We start from the raw sequence: 13,696 nt of genomic DNA, 5'->3' as shown, positions 1-13,696 counted from the left end.
AAGGAACAGAAAAAGTATGTTACCTTTCCTTGGATGAGATCGGACTGCTTCTGTAGCCACCGGGTGGTAGTTACTGATTTAAATCTAACAGACAGACAGGCCTTTGAAGAGCGATCTGTGAGAACGGAATGATGAGAAAAAAAGCCAGCCCAATTTTTTTGATGAAATTGAGAGATAGCTAATTGTGGGCACAGGATAGGTGGTTTATGACTTATTGGGACGGGTCAGGTTTTTTTAATCTTGTGCTCATCTTTTTCTTTGTTCTTGTTGTTTCCCCATGGAAGCTTAAATCATTCATCAGATTTCACTGCTGTTCAAAGAACATACTCTGTGTTTTCCCCGGGTGTTGAGTCTTCAAACACTTAATACTTTACAGGGTTTTTTTCTGGATCTAAAGGGTTTAGGTAGTGGGCGTGGCAAGGGGAGTGGCAACGGGTACGGTTGGCCAGTCGGCGCGGCTGCATTTACAACGAAATCTATACCGCTAAATGAATTGTTTGGAAATTTTGAATTCTCCCTGACAAACAAGAAACCACTCACCCAGAGGCAGCGTTTCTGGTAGTCAAAGACTTTAACTCAGGAGAGCGACTAGGGGCGCTAAAACTCTAGAACACAGAAATGCATACAAGGCCCTTCCTCGTCCTCCCTTCGGCAAATCTGACCATGACTCAATTCTCCTGCTTCCTGTTTACTAACAGAAGCTCAAATAAGAAGTACCCGTGATGTGCTCAATACGGAAGTGGTCGGATGAAGCAGACAAGAGGCTACAAGACTGTTTTGCTAGTCATATTCCAGACTGGGATATGTTCCGGGATTCCTCCGATAGCATTGAGGTGTTTACCACAACAGTCACAGGCTTCATCAAGAAGTGCAAAGATGATGTTGTCTCCACAGTGACTGTAAGAACGTATCCAATCCAAAAACCACGGATTACAAGCAAAATCCACACAGGGCTAAAGGCTAGAGCTTCTGCTTACAAGGAACGGGACATAGACATGGACGCACGCATACAAGAAAGCCCACTACGACCTTCGACGAGACATCAAACATGCAAAAGGACAATATGGGAGGAAGTTGGAATCCTATTACATTGGTGCCGATGTTCATTGTATGTGGCAGGGGTTGCAGGCGATAATGGATTACAAAGGGAAACCCAGCCATGAATTGCCCAGCGATGCACAACCCCCAAATGTGTTAAATGCCTTTTATGGCCCAATTCGCATACCGCACCAACAGATCCTCAGGTGACGCAATCTTAAGTGCACTTCACACTGCCCTCTCCCGCCTGGACAAGAGGGGAAATAACTATGTGAGAATGCTGTTCATAGACTACAGCTCAGCGTTCAACACCATCGTCCCCTCCAAGCTCATCACCAAGCTGGGGAACCTGGGACTGAACCCCTCCCTCTGTAACTGGATACTGGACTTCCTGACGCGCCGGCCCCAGATGGTGAGGGTATGCAACAACACCTCCGCCACACTGACCCTTAATACGAGGGCCCCTCTGAGGTGTGTACTTAGTCCCCTCCTGTACTCCCTTTTCACCCACGACTGCGTGGCCATACTCCCAACACCATCATCAAGTTTGCTGACGACACGAAGTTGGTAGGCATGATCACCGACATTGATGAGTCAAGTTTCTTAACTTCAAGTTCCATGATGTCCACATCACTAAGGACCTAACATGGTCCTCACACACCCGCAGAGTTGTAAAGAGGGCATGGCATTGCCGCTTCCCCCTCAGCAGGCTGAAAAGATTTGGCATGGGCCCTCGGATCCTCAACAGGTTCTACAGCTGCACCATCAGCTGCACCAAAGCATCGGCTCTCAGACCAACAGGCTCAGAGACAGCTTCTACCCGCAAGCCATAACACTGCTAAATAGCCAGACTGCTAAATAGTAAATTAAGAGTACCCAAACTACCTGCACTGACTCTATCTTGCACTGACCCTACGCACACTCACTAGACTGTATTTACAAACCATATACATACGCACTCACACACACTACATTGACACTCCCACACAAAACCAACACACATTCACATAATGTATACTACATACACACACACAGACACACACGCAGACCGCCACAACCCAAACACACATACATACACATTACACACACACTCACACACACTACATTAACACTCCCACACAAAACCAACACACATTCACATACTGTATACTACATATACACACACATACACACACACAGACACACACGCAGCCCGCCACAACCCAAACACACATACATACACATTACACACACACTTTTACACTCATCATTTTCTGCTGCTCTGTTCTTTATTTGACTTGTATTATTATCTATCCTGATGCTTAGTCACTTTACCCTGCCTTCTTGCACATACAGTGTCTACCTCAAATACCTCGTACAGTGGTTTCTAAACTAAAAGTTTTGCGATTATGCTGCGGGACTTACCGAGGTAATTTATGGTTTAGGACTGTACCCTTCGTCACTGCTTCATTGCTCCAGACCAGCGCAAGCGGGAGTTAGAGCACTGATTATGCTTTTGGTTCCCAAGGCGCTAATGTGTCTCTAAATGACAATGAATGGGCAACATAAACCAAATAGAAACGGATAATTGTGCACGACTACAACATTTTATTTCAATTAACTGAATGATGAGGATGAAGAGGGTGATTGAATTTAGAACAAAATAATTGCTATTCCTCTGTCCTACATGCGCACACCCTGAAAAATACACTTATTTATTTTGTTTCTACTTGTCAGTAATACTTTCTAAAACTGTTGTTACACTAAGATGTTTTATTCTAAGAGAAACTAAAATGTTGAATTATATTCTGTGATATTCTTAAGATACATGTGTTGATAAGCAAGTGATGTCTGCTAAATAATCAAGTTGATGGCACAGTCATATAGCCCCGGTACCTACATAGAGCTGAGTGGCTCACTCATTCATGGCTTTGGATCAAAATAAATAAGTACCAACATTCTTTCTGATAGTCTTTAATAAAGAAATGTTTTGGTTATCCTGACCTGGACACCATGTATTATAATAGCCCGTAATGGGCTATTAGCAGGACAATAGACTCTTGCCAACACCTCTCTGTATTTTGATACTTTGTGCAAGGCAATTGATCAGCATTGAAAACTTTGTGGGTGGGGCCTCCCGAGTGGCGCAGCGGTCTAAGACACTGCATCGCAGTGCAAACTGCGTTGCTACAGATGCTGGTTCGATACCCGTGCTGGCCGCAACCGGGAGACCTATGAGGCGACGGTGGGCTTTTGGTTTCTCTCCCTCTAAAAACAGAAATAAATCATTCTAAACATCAAACTGGCTTTATTTACAAATTAGTAATAATGTCTCACTCCATGTTCAAGAATGGCCTTTTTCTCACTCACTTTAGGATATTTGAAAACAAAATCTCGAAAATATCGTTATTTGTTTAAACAAAGCGATTATTATTATTAATTAATTTAGAATTATACAAAAGCCTAATAGATATTCTCACTGATCCTAACGAAAAATGCCCCTTAGATATGAATTTAGAATCCTCCAACCCTCTAAATCAAATTATTGGCAGTCACGTCATAGAATATATTTTTTCCCGATATACTGTAGGCCTATCGTAGGCGACGTGAGTCTCACTGTTGTTGAGTAAAGTGCTGTTAAAAGTGGTGTAGGTCTTATTTATTTAAAAAGCATATTGAAGTTAGAAGCAATAGGATTTGAAGCAATAGCCTACCCGCTGTGGTCAACTATTTCAGCATCGTTTCGCACTGCTCTGAGACAAGCATCGGGACGGGACTGGTCTTGATAAATCAATGAGATTTTTATTTTCACTGAATCTCCGTTTGGGTATTGGTTAGACTACAATTAGGATGTGGAAATGTTATGCTCTTAGTACTGTAGCCTACTCCCGACCGTCACGTTATACAGCGCCATATTTTCCTAAGGGAAACACTGAAGGTTTCGTTTTTCATTTTTCTTGGAATAGAAACCCTATAATATTAATCAAATTAATAAAATTAATTAAGCAACATTTCTTAAAATCAATCCCATATACTATGTTCTTACAAAAAAAAAAATTAAATTCTCTAGTACTGCCAATATTGAAGGTTATCAAATACTTCTCAAAGATGCCCTCTGGTGGTCAAACTAGCACTAACTAGCATTAATGGTAACAATGGCTGACAATTTACCCTTTCACACATACCATCACAAGGGTGTGATCGTTCTACAGTAGTCCCTGAAGCGTACGATCACACCCTTGTGATTAGAACGCTTATTTAGAACGGCAAGTTTCGAATGATGCAACAATCAGCATTTGAGCTGGCCACACTTTTTTCAGAAACTATTTACACAAACACAGTCCTTACAAAGTTATGTCCAGAATGTGAGCAGTTTATTTTTGGATGCAATGTTCAGATATTCACAGAAGTATCTATAGCGTAACACAATCATCTGAACCGGAAAAATGTAGGCTACATTTGTCCTAGCGCTAACTGAGGAAAGATGTGACGCAAAACAAGCGGTCATATTTTCTAACTCTCGGCTGACATAAACTACAATATTAATTAGCTAATAGCAAGTACTATTTATAATGAATCACATCACGGGTGAGCTCACCATTGATCAAAATAATTAAAGTAAAACACTTTCTAGAAATCGAAAGTAATCCGACGATGATTAGTTTCAGTGTGCAGCCAGGCTTTTTTCCCTCACAGAAACCAAAGATAATAAGAGAAGACAAGATGAGTTTGGTCTGTTTATAGTATGCATGTTGAAGGGGTGTGTCATCTACCATCGTTCACATCCCACCATTCACTTCCTGAAGTTCTCAAAAAACGAGTGAATCCTTACTCACCTCATTTTGTTATAGCATTTTTGGTCCGACAGACGATTATGTGAAATCCAGAATGCAGGCTCCACACATAGCTGGAATTAGCTTAGCTCACCATAATCAGTACAACCTTCAAAAAAGTATTTTACACACATTCTATGTGCCCATTACAATCTATGCAAGAATTGGAATGCATGATTTATCACCGGTACTTGAAAAACATGTGAATAAAACAGTAAATATATCAATCATTACCACACAAAACATTTTCTAATAGTGATTTATTGATACAAATGGTGTGTGCAGGCAGTCAATCACGTAACCTCTCACTCCCACTTTGAGCCATTCAGTGTTGTTGTTTATGTATGTAGCTAGTGAGCTAAGCTGTAGCATTAACAATGTCTTTCAAAAGGAGACAACTCATAAATGCGAAAATTCTGAAGATTTTTTAAAAATTCTGACAATGAGTCTGAAAGTCAGGAATCAGATTCTGACAGTGAGGAGCTGCCCCCCAGCCATTGAGAACCCTGAATCTGAGGACCCGTTGTCCACTGACAAAGTCCCAGTTCCCTTTGAAGATGCTGGTGGTGATGGAGGCAAACCGACAATGGATGAAGTACAGGAGTTCTGTGGTAGCTGGAAGGCTGCCAGCCATTTCACCCCTCCTGGCCCTGCTGTTTGCTTTGATGAGTCCCCTTCTGGAGGGCAACACCCCTTGCCATTTCCATCGGAGGCAGAGTGCTTCAAGTTGTTTCTGACAGAGGAGCTGGTGGGAGACATAGCAGAGACCAATCGCTACGCCTTGGAGCTACAGGAGTGGGGGGGTCAATCACAATTAGTGAAATGTATACCTTCCTGGTGAATGTCCTTCTCATGGGGATAGTAAAGAAGAACTCCCTAAGAGAATACTGGAGCACAGATCCTATGTTTGCAACACCCTTCTTTGTCACCCTCTTTTCCCAAGACTGCTTCCTAGCTCTGCTGCGATTACTGCATTTCATCAACAATGCTACTGCCATCCTAAATGACCCGTTATACAAAATAAGAAATGTCAACAGCTGGCAGTAAAGTGGCATGACAAACGAGACATCCATGTCCTCTCCACTGTCCACACAGCAACCATGTCGGCCACAGGGAAGGTGGACCACCTGACGGGAAAGAGAAACATCAAGCCAGACTGCATGCTTGACTATAACCTCAAAATGGGGGCCGTGGATAAGGCGGACATGATAAACAGCTTTGTGGAATGCACTCGGAAAACGACCGAGTATATAAGAAGATATTTTTACATTTTTCCAAGGTTGCTTCAAAATACAACAGGCCAACACTTATCTGACACAATTAGCATTGTTTTAAAGAGCTAATATAAGAATGTAACTAGCTACATAAGCACGATTGAATATAACACCCTAAAGGTTATGACATGAGTAACGCTACCTCGCGTGTCCACGGTTATAAGGAATATACACAAATAATTTATGCCCCATACACACAGTGAGCTACAGTAGAAACTGTATAACACGACATACAGAAACTATTATAATGTAATAAGGTACTTACTTTGCTAGAAACGCAGTCTGGATTTGAACCTGGGTGTCTAGTGACGCCTCTAGCACTGAGACGCTGTGCCTTAGACAGCTGCGCTACTTGGGAGTCAAAAGTTTCAAAATACAACACATGCTAATACTCCTCTGACGTAATTAGCATTGTTTTCCAGAGCTAATACAAGAATGTAGCTAGCTACCTAAGCATTGAGTATAACACCATAAAGTTTATGAAATGAGTAACGTTACCTCGCTTGTCCGCGATTATAAGGAATATACACAAAAATATTATGCTACAGTAGAAACGACATAACGCGACATGCAGAAACTATTATAACGTAATAAGGCACTTACTTTGATAGAAACGCACACGTTTCCAAAGTTATTATTGGTAACGAAAACAACTATGACTGCGATGCAGGTAACAGATGGAAAATGTGAACACGTGTGTGCAGGACGGGAGATGAGCAAAATGTCTGCAGAATTGAACTGCACAAACAATTGGGAAGTGTTTGGGGAATTTTGTCCGGGTCAGAAATGTCAAAAAAATTCACTGGTCCGCAAAAGTAAAAATTACTACTTTTATGTGAATGAATGAGGCGGAACACACCTCAATTCAAACTGTTCTTAGAAAATAAAAAACTTGTTAGAGAATAATTTGAAATTGACAAGTTGAAAACAGCCTATAAATAAAAACAGGCTGCGTGCCTTGGTTTGAGGGCAGCGTGGTTTAAACGTACAGTTGCGTAACAATCCGTTCTTGCAGTGTTTACTGTGAGATGTTACCGCACTCTTCCACCAAGGCACCTGCAAGTTCCCGGACATTTCTGGGGAGAATGGCTCTAGCCCTCACCCTCCGATCCAACAGGTCCCAGACATGCTCAATGGGATTGAGATGCAGGCTCTTCGCTGGCCATGGCAGAACACGGACATTCCTGTTTGGCAGGAAATCACGCACCGTACGAGCAGTATGGCTGGTGGCATTGTCATGCTAGAGGGTCATGTCAGGATGAGCCTGCAGGAAGGGTACCACATGAGGGAGGAGGATGTCTTCCCTGTAACGCACAACATTGAGATTGCCTGCAATGACGACAAGATCAGTCCGATGATGCTGTGACACACCGCCCCAGACCATGACGGACCCTCCACCTCCAAATCGATCCCGCTCCAGAGTACAAGCCTCGGTGTAACGGTCATTCCTTCAACGATAAACGCGAATCTGACCATTACCCCTGGTGAGTCAAAACCGCGACTTGTCAGTGGAGAGCACTTTTTGCCAGTCCTGTCTGGTCCAGCAACGGTGGGTTTGTGCCCATAGGCGACGTTGTTGCCGGTGATGTCTGCTGAGGACCTGCCTTACAAAAGGCCTACAAGCCCTCAGTCCAGCCTCTCTCAGCCTATTGCGGACAGTCTGAGCACTGATGGAGGCATTGTGCGTTCCTGGTGTAACTCTGGCAGTTGTTATTGCCATCCTGTACCTGTCCCACAGGTGTGATGTTCGGATGTACCGATCCTGTGCAGGTGTTTTTACACATGGTCTGCACTGCGAGGACGATCAGCTGTCCGTCCTATCTCCCTGTAGCGCTGTCTTAGGCGTCTCACAGTACGGACATTGCAATTTCTTGCCCTGGCCACATCTGCAGTCCTCATGCCTTCTTGCAGCATGCCTAAGGCACATTCACGCAGATGAACAGGGACCCTGGGCATCTCTCTTTTGGTATTTTTCAGAGTCAGTAGAAAGCCCTCTTTAGTGTCTTAAGTTTTCATAATTTTGACCTTAATTGCCTAACGCCTGTAAGCTGTTAGTGTGTTAACGACAATTCCACAGGTGCATGTTCATTAATTGTTTATGGTTCATTGAACAAGCATGGGAAACAGTGTTTAAACCCTTTACAATGAAGATCTGTGAAGTTATTTGTGAAGTTAGATGTTCTTTGCAAGACAGGGTCCTGAAAAAGGGACATTTCTTTTTTTGCTGAGTTTATATCTTTATTTCCCAAACACAATTCAACACTTTTTTGTCTTTTAACACAGGCTTAACACCTTTGTGCTTTTTTTAAACACTTTTAACATAGGACAGGCACTATTGTTACCTCATTTCTCAGCGATAAGGCATTGCGTTATGCCTGGGAAGAAAACACTTCAATTTGCTCAACTTTCCACTGGCTCAACCACTGGCTCAGCTTACCCCATGGCCATTGGCTCAAACATTTTGACTATATTAGGCCACACAGCTACAGGGATGCTCTTTCATGCTAGGTACAGGACCTCATATTGAAGCCTTTAGAGACCCCAACAGATGCATAGAACAATCGTAAAAGTATGTACTTTGGTTTAGATACAAGCATCATGAAACCTCTAACACAATACATTCATTTGACTTGGTGAAAATCCGTTTTTTGGACCTAACTTGCTTGCCACTATTTCCATGTCATTTCTTTCTTCACAGACCATGTGAAATGATGAGCTCTTCCTAAATATTTGGTCAAATTATTAATTTTGTGTATGGTTTCCTAGAAACAAGTGTGGCTCAACTTACCTCTTTAGCTTAATTTATGCCACTCTACCCTAATATTGGGCAAATTAATTAATTTTCAAATAAGTTCAATACATTTTAGAATATTGTTGAATTCCGTTTTAATGTCTGGATTCTGTGACTCCGTATGTGTTTTCCACAACGCAGATTCTATTGGGCCCTACTGTCCTAAAACCTCCTTTAATTCCTTTCTCATCATCTCTCTCACTCAGTAGCATTATCAACCACACAGCGCCACTATGTGTGTCTCTCCCCTCTATCATAGACAGTTCCAATCATGCATCAAAATACTTGTCAAATCGGACAAACACACCAAATGTGTTTTTTTGTGCGCTAAGCCAGCCCCAGGCTCTATTGTAGTAACATTGTAGTAATGAGTACTAGTGTGTTTAAGCTGTGGAGTGATTATGTGTGTTTGTGTGGGTATCTGTCCCTGTGGTGCACCGCTACTGAGAGCTGAGTGAATTGGATTTGGGGGCTGTGTGAGTGTATGGTCAAGGTCAGCGTGTGGAGTAAGGGTCAGAAGACTATCGGGGGGAGCAGTCAAGCTCAGATCAGTCCCTGAAGCTGACACTGACCCACCCTCTATCCATACACCCCTCCTGTAGGGTGGAAGCACCCAGCCTCATGTACAAAAGGTTACCAAAGGTTGAACTAACATAAGTCAACTAACATAAGTGAGGGCAGTGACATTTCCCAGTTTACAGTCAACTCTGATAACTGATAAATGCAATGGCTTGGGACAGTTGTGACAGTTTGCACTAAATTGGAACATGCAGTTAGTTATCAGAGGCAATGACAAATGATATAATTGAATTGGGACGAGGAGCCATATTGCACTTTTTGAACAGTTTATCTAAAGTGCACTTATCAGGAGTCGACTGTAGTGCAAGATGACACAATTGAATTTTCCATTTAGAATTTGTGAGTTAATTTTCAGTTCTTGGATTTGTTGGCCATCAGACGTGTATAAACAAATTGTGTGACTCCATTCTTGCTTATAAGACGCTTATAAGATACGCTCAGGCTATGCCGTGCACACAGCATAAAGAGAGCCAGCCAAGGTCGCCATTGATAACTATGGCCCGCGGTAGTCGACTGAAAATGGAAGGCTGTGACATATGTCTGGTCTAATTAGCTTTGTTTGCGCCCCACTAAGTCCCCTGTCGTTACGATGCTAAGAGCCTGCTCTCTGAACTCTCCCTGCAGTAAGCAGCAAAGCTGCAGATTAGTGCCGAGCCTGTCTAGCCGTGGAGAGTTGAGCTTTTTACTCTCCGCCTGATGGATTTGTGTGACCGGTCACTTTAGCGTCCTGCTGCACTATGTCATCGAAGCTAACATGCGTTCTACAGTATTACTATTATTGTATTCGTCTTGTTTCTTCAGGTGCAAGTCTTATTAAGAAAGTTACAGTGTATGGCTGGCAAGCAAAGCCAGGATAGCGGTTTAGCTGTCGCGTTCGATAGGCGCCACAGGTCACAGAGTGAGTAATCAATGTGGTTTGTCATGTGCTCTTTGGAGACCCATCAATCTTGGTTGTTGTGTCTTTGTTTGTTTAGCCTATCTCTCTCTCTTACTGACTAATATCCGCCTATGGTACCTTTAGCACGCTGTTCGATCATCTCAACGTGAGTGTGAGTAATCGATGTGTTGTATCACGTGCTTTGGAGGCACAGCAATCTCAGTTGTTGTGTCTGTGGTTTGTTAAGGCTCGCTCACAGTCTCTTATTGGTTAGTATACCGTTCTAGACGCCCCTGTTGTGTCTGTTGTGTCTGCCCTGCGTGGCTGTTTGACCCTGACAAAAGTTCTCGTCTGCTGTTTTTTGCTGTTTTTTTCTGCAGGTTGAGTGTGGCGTTGTGAGCGACAGGATGACCAGTCTCTGAGGAAAAAGGAGCAGACTGAGGAAAAAGGAGACAGAGGAGTGAGTGCTCACCGTGGGAGAGCTCTTCATCACTCCCCCCCCCCCCCCCCCCCCCCCTGACAGCTGCACCAATGTTCTCTCCCGACCAGGAAAACATCTCCACCACCCCAGCCTCCACCAAAGTGCCAGTCAAATACGGAGAGCTCATTGTTCTGGGGTAAGAGGGGGTTTAATTGCATTTTGTTGCTTATGTACAGTACATAGGCCAGGGTTATCCCAATATGATATTAGTGAGGGCGTGGGCAGGCAAGAGCAAGTGTTGGTTTAGGAATGTATTTATTATTTTAAATTAGGGTGGGGGTTGAGATGAGGAGGGGGATTATTTAAGATACTCTTTGAAGAGGTAGGATTTCAGGTGCTTTCGGAAGATGTGCAGGGACTCTGCTGTCCTAGCTTCAGGGGGAAGCTGGTTCCACAATTGGGGTGCCAGGACAGAATAGAGCCTGGACTGGGCCAAGAGACCAAAGGTGGCAGAACAGAGTGCTCAGTTGGGGTGTAGGGTATGAGCATAGCCTGAAGGTAGGGAGGGGCAGTTCCTCTTGCTGCTCCGATGGCAAGTACCATGGTCTTGTATCGCAAGCGCAGTGAAGTACTAATACCTAGAAATCTATGTAAAACAATATGCACATTCCAAAAGTAAAAAATACAGAAATTAAGAAATATCAGAATGTCAGAGTCCGGAATAAAAATATATCAGTGGAGGCTGGTGGGAGGAGCTATAGGAGGATGGGATCATTGTAATGGCTTTAATGGAATTAATGGAACGGAGTCGAACGTGGTTTCCATATGTGTGATGTGTTTGATACCATTCCATTGATTCCATATACATATACATACAGACATACAGACATACAGACATACATACATACAGTGGGGCAAAAAAAGTATTTAGTCAGCCACCAATTGTGCAAGTTCTCCGACTTAAAAAGATGAGAGAGGCTTGAAATATTCATCATAGGTACACTTCAACTATGACAGACAAAATGAGAAGAAAAAAAATCCAGAAAATCACATTGTAGGATTTTAAACCTCTAGCACTTAGCCATCCCGGATCCGGGATCGTGAATACAGCCTCAAGCTCATTACCATAACGCAACGTTAACTATTCATGAAAATTGGAAATGAAATTAAATAAATATGCTAGCTCTCAAGCTTAGCCTTTTGCTAACAACACTGTCATCTCAGATTTTCAAAATATGCTTCTCAACCATAGGAAAACAATCATTTGTGTAACAGTAGCTAGCTAGCGTAGCATTTAGCGTTAGCATTAGCGTTAGCATTCAGCAGGCAACATTTTCACAAAAACCAGAAAAGCATTCAAATAAAATCATTTACCTTTGAAGAACTTCAGATGTTTTCAATGAGGAGACTCTGTTAGATAGCAAATGTTCAGTTTTTCCTGAAAGATTATTTGTTTAGGAGAAATCGCTCCGTTTGGTGCGTCACGTTTGGCTACCAAAAAAAAAACGAAAATCCAGTCATCAAAACGCCAAACTTTTTTCCCAAATTAACTCCATAATATCGACTGAAACATGGCAAACGTTGTTTAGAACCAATCCTCAAGGTGTTTTTCACATATCTCTTCGATGAGATATCGTTTGTGGAAGTGTGCTTTCTGTCCTGAATCCCAGCAGAAAATGCCCGCAACTGAAGATTACGCACCAATTTCGACAAAGGACACCGGGTCGGACCCCTGGAAAATGTAGTCTCTTATGGCCAATATTGCGCTTAAAACGGGCACGTTTTTTTATCCAATAATGAAATAGCGCCCCCATAGACTCAACTGGTTAATGAATTTTGGTCACCTACAAACAAGCAATATTTCTGGCTCTCACAGACCTGTAACTTCTTCTTTAAGAGGCTCCTCTGTCCTCCACTCGTTACCTGTATTAATGGCACTTGTTTGAACTTGTTGTCAGTATAAAAGACACCTGTCCACAACCTCAAACAGTCACACTCCAAACTCCACTATGGCCAAGACACCAGAAACAAAATTGTAGACCTGCACCAGGCTGGGAAGACTGAATCTGCAATAGGTAAGCAGCTTGGTTTGAAGAAATCAACTGTGGGAGAAATTATTAGGAAATTGAAGACATACAAGACCACTGATAATCTCCCTCGATCTGGGGCTCCACGCAAGATCTCACCCCGTGGGGTCAAAATGATCACAAGAACGGTGAGCAAAAATCCCAGAACCACACGGGGGGACCTAGTGAATGACCTGCAGAGAGTTGGGACCAAAGTAACAAGCCTACCATCAGTAACACACTACGCCACCAGGGACTCAAATCCTGCAGTGCCAGACGTGTCCCCCTGCTTAAGCCAGTACATGCCCAGGCCCGTCTGAAGTTTGCTAGAGAGCATTTGGATGATCCAGAAGAAGATTGGGAGAATGTCGTATGGTCAGATTAAACCAAAATAGAACTTCTTGGTAAAAACTCAACTCGTCGTGTTTGGAGGACAAAGAATGCTGAGTTGCATCCAAAGAACACCATACCTACTGTGAAGCATGCTGGTGGAAACATCATGCTTTGGGGCTGTTTTTCTGCAAAGGGACCAGGACGACTGATCCGTGTAAAGGACAGAATGAATGGGGCCAGGTATCGTGAGATTTTGAGTGAACCTCCTTCCATCAGCAAGGGCATTGAAGATGAAACTTGTCTGGGTCTTTCAGCATGACAATGATCCCAAACACACCGCCCGGACAACGAAGGAGTGGCTTCGTAAGAAGCATTTCAAGGTCCTGGAGTGGCCTAGCCAGTCTCCAGATCTTAACCCCATAGAAAATCTTTGGAGGGAGTTGAAAGTCCGTGTTGCCCAGCAACAGCCCCAAAACATCACTGCTCTAGAGGGCCAAAATACCAG

At 43.1% G+C, this 13,696-nt stretch overlaps 1 protein-coding gene across 1 annotated transcript in view; it reads left to right on the top strand.

Moving 5' to 3' along the window:
- The window catches only part of LOC110486013 (E3 ubiquitin-protein ligase pellino homolog 1), a 47,527-nt gene that overhangs the window by 14,648 nt on the left and 19,183 nt on the right, over nt 1-13,696 (top strand). Inside the window, exon 2 of the mRNA XM_021557303.2 lies at nt 10,752-10,988. Coding sequence (XP_021412978.1) covers nt 10,903-10,988 — 86 coding nt within the window. The 5' untranslated portion in view covers nt 10,752-10,902. The remainder of the gene's footprint in view (nt 1-10,751; nt 10,989-13,696) is intronic.

The sequence above is a fragment of the Oncorhynchus mykiss genome, chromosome 13 (assembly GCF_013265735.2).
Source record: "Oncorhynchus mykiss isolate Arlee chromosome 13, USDA_OmykA_1.1, whole genome shotgun sequence".
Classification (NCBI taxonomy): Eukaryota; Metazoa; Chordata; class Actinopteri; order Salmoniformes; family Salmonidae; genus Oncorhynchus; species Oncorhynchus mykiss.
Note: the sequence above shows the minus strand (reverse complement) of the source record. Positions and strands in the feature narration are given on the sequence as shown.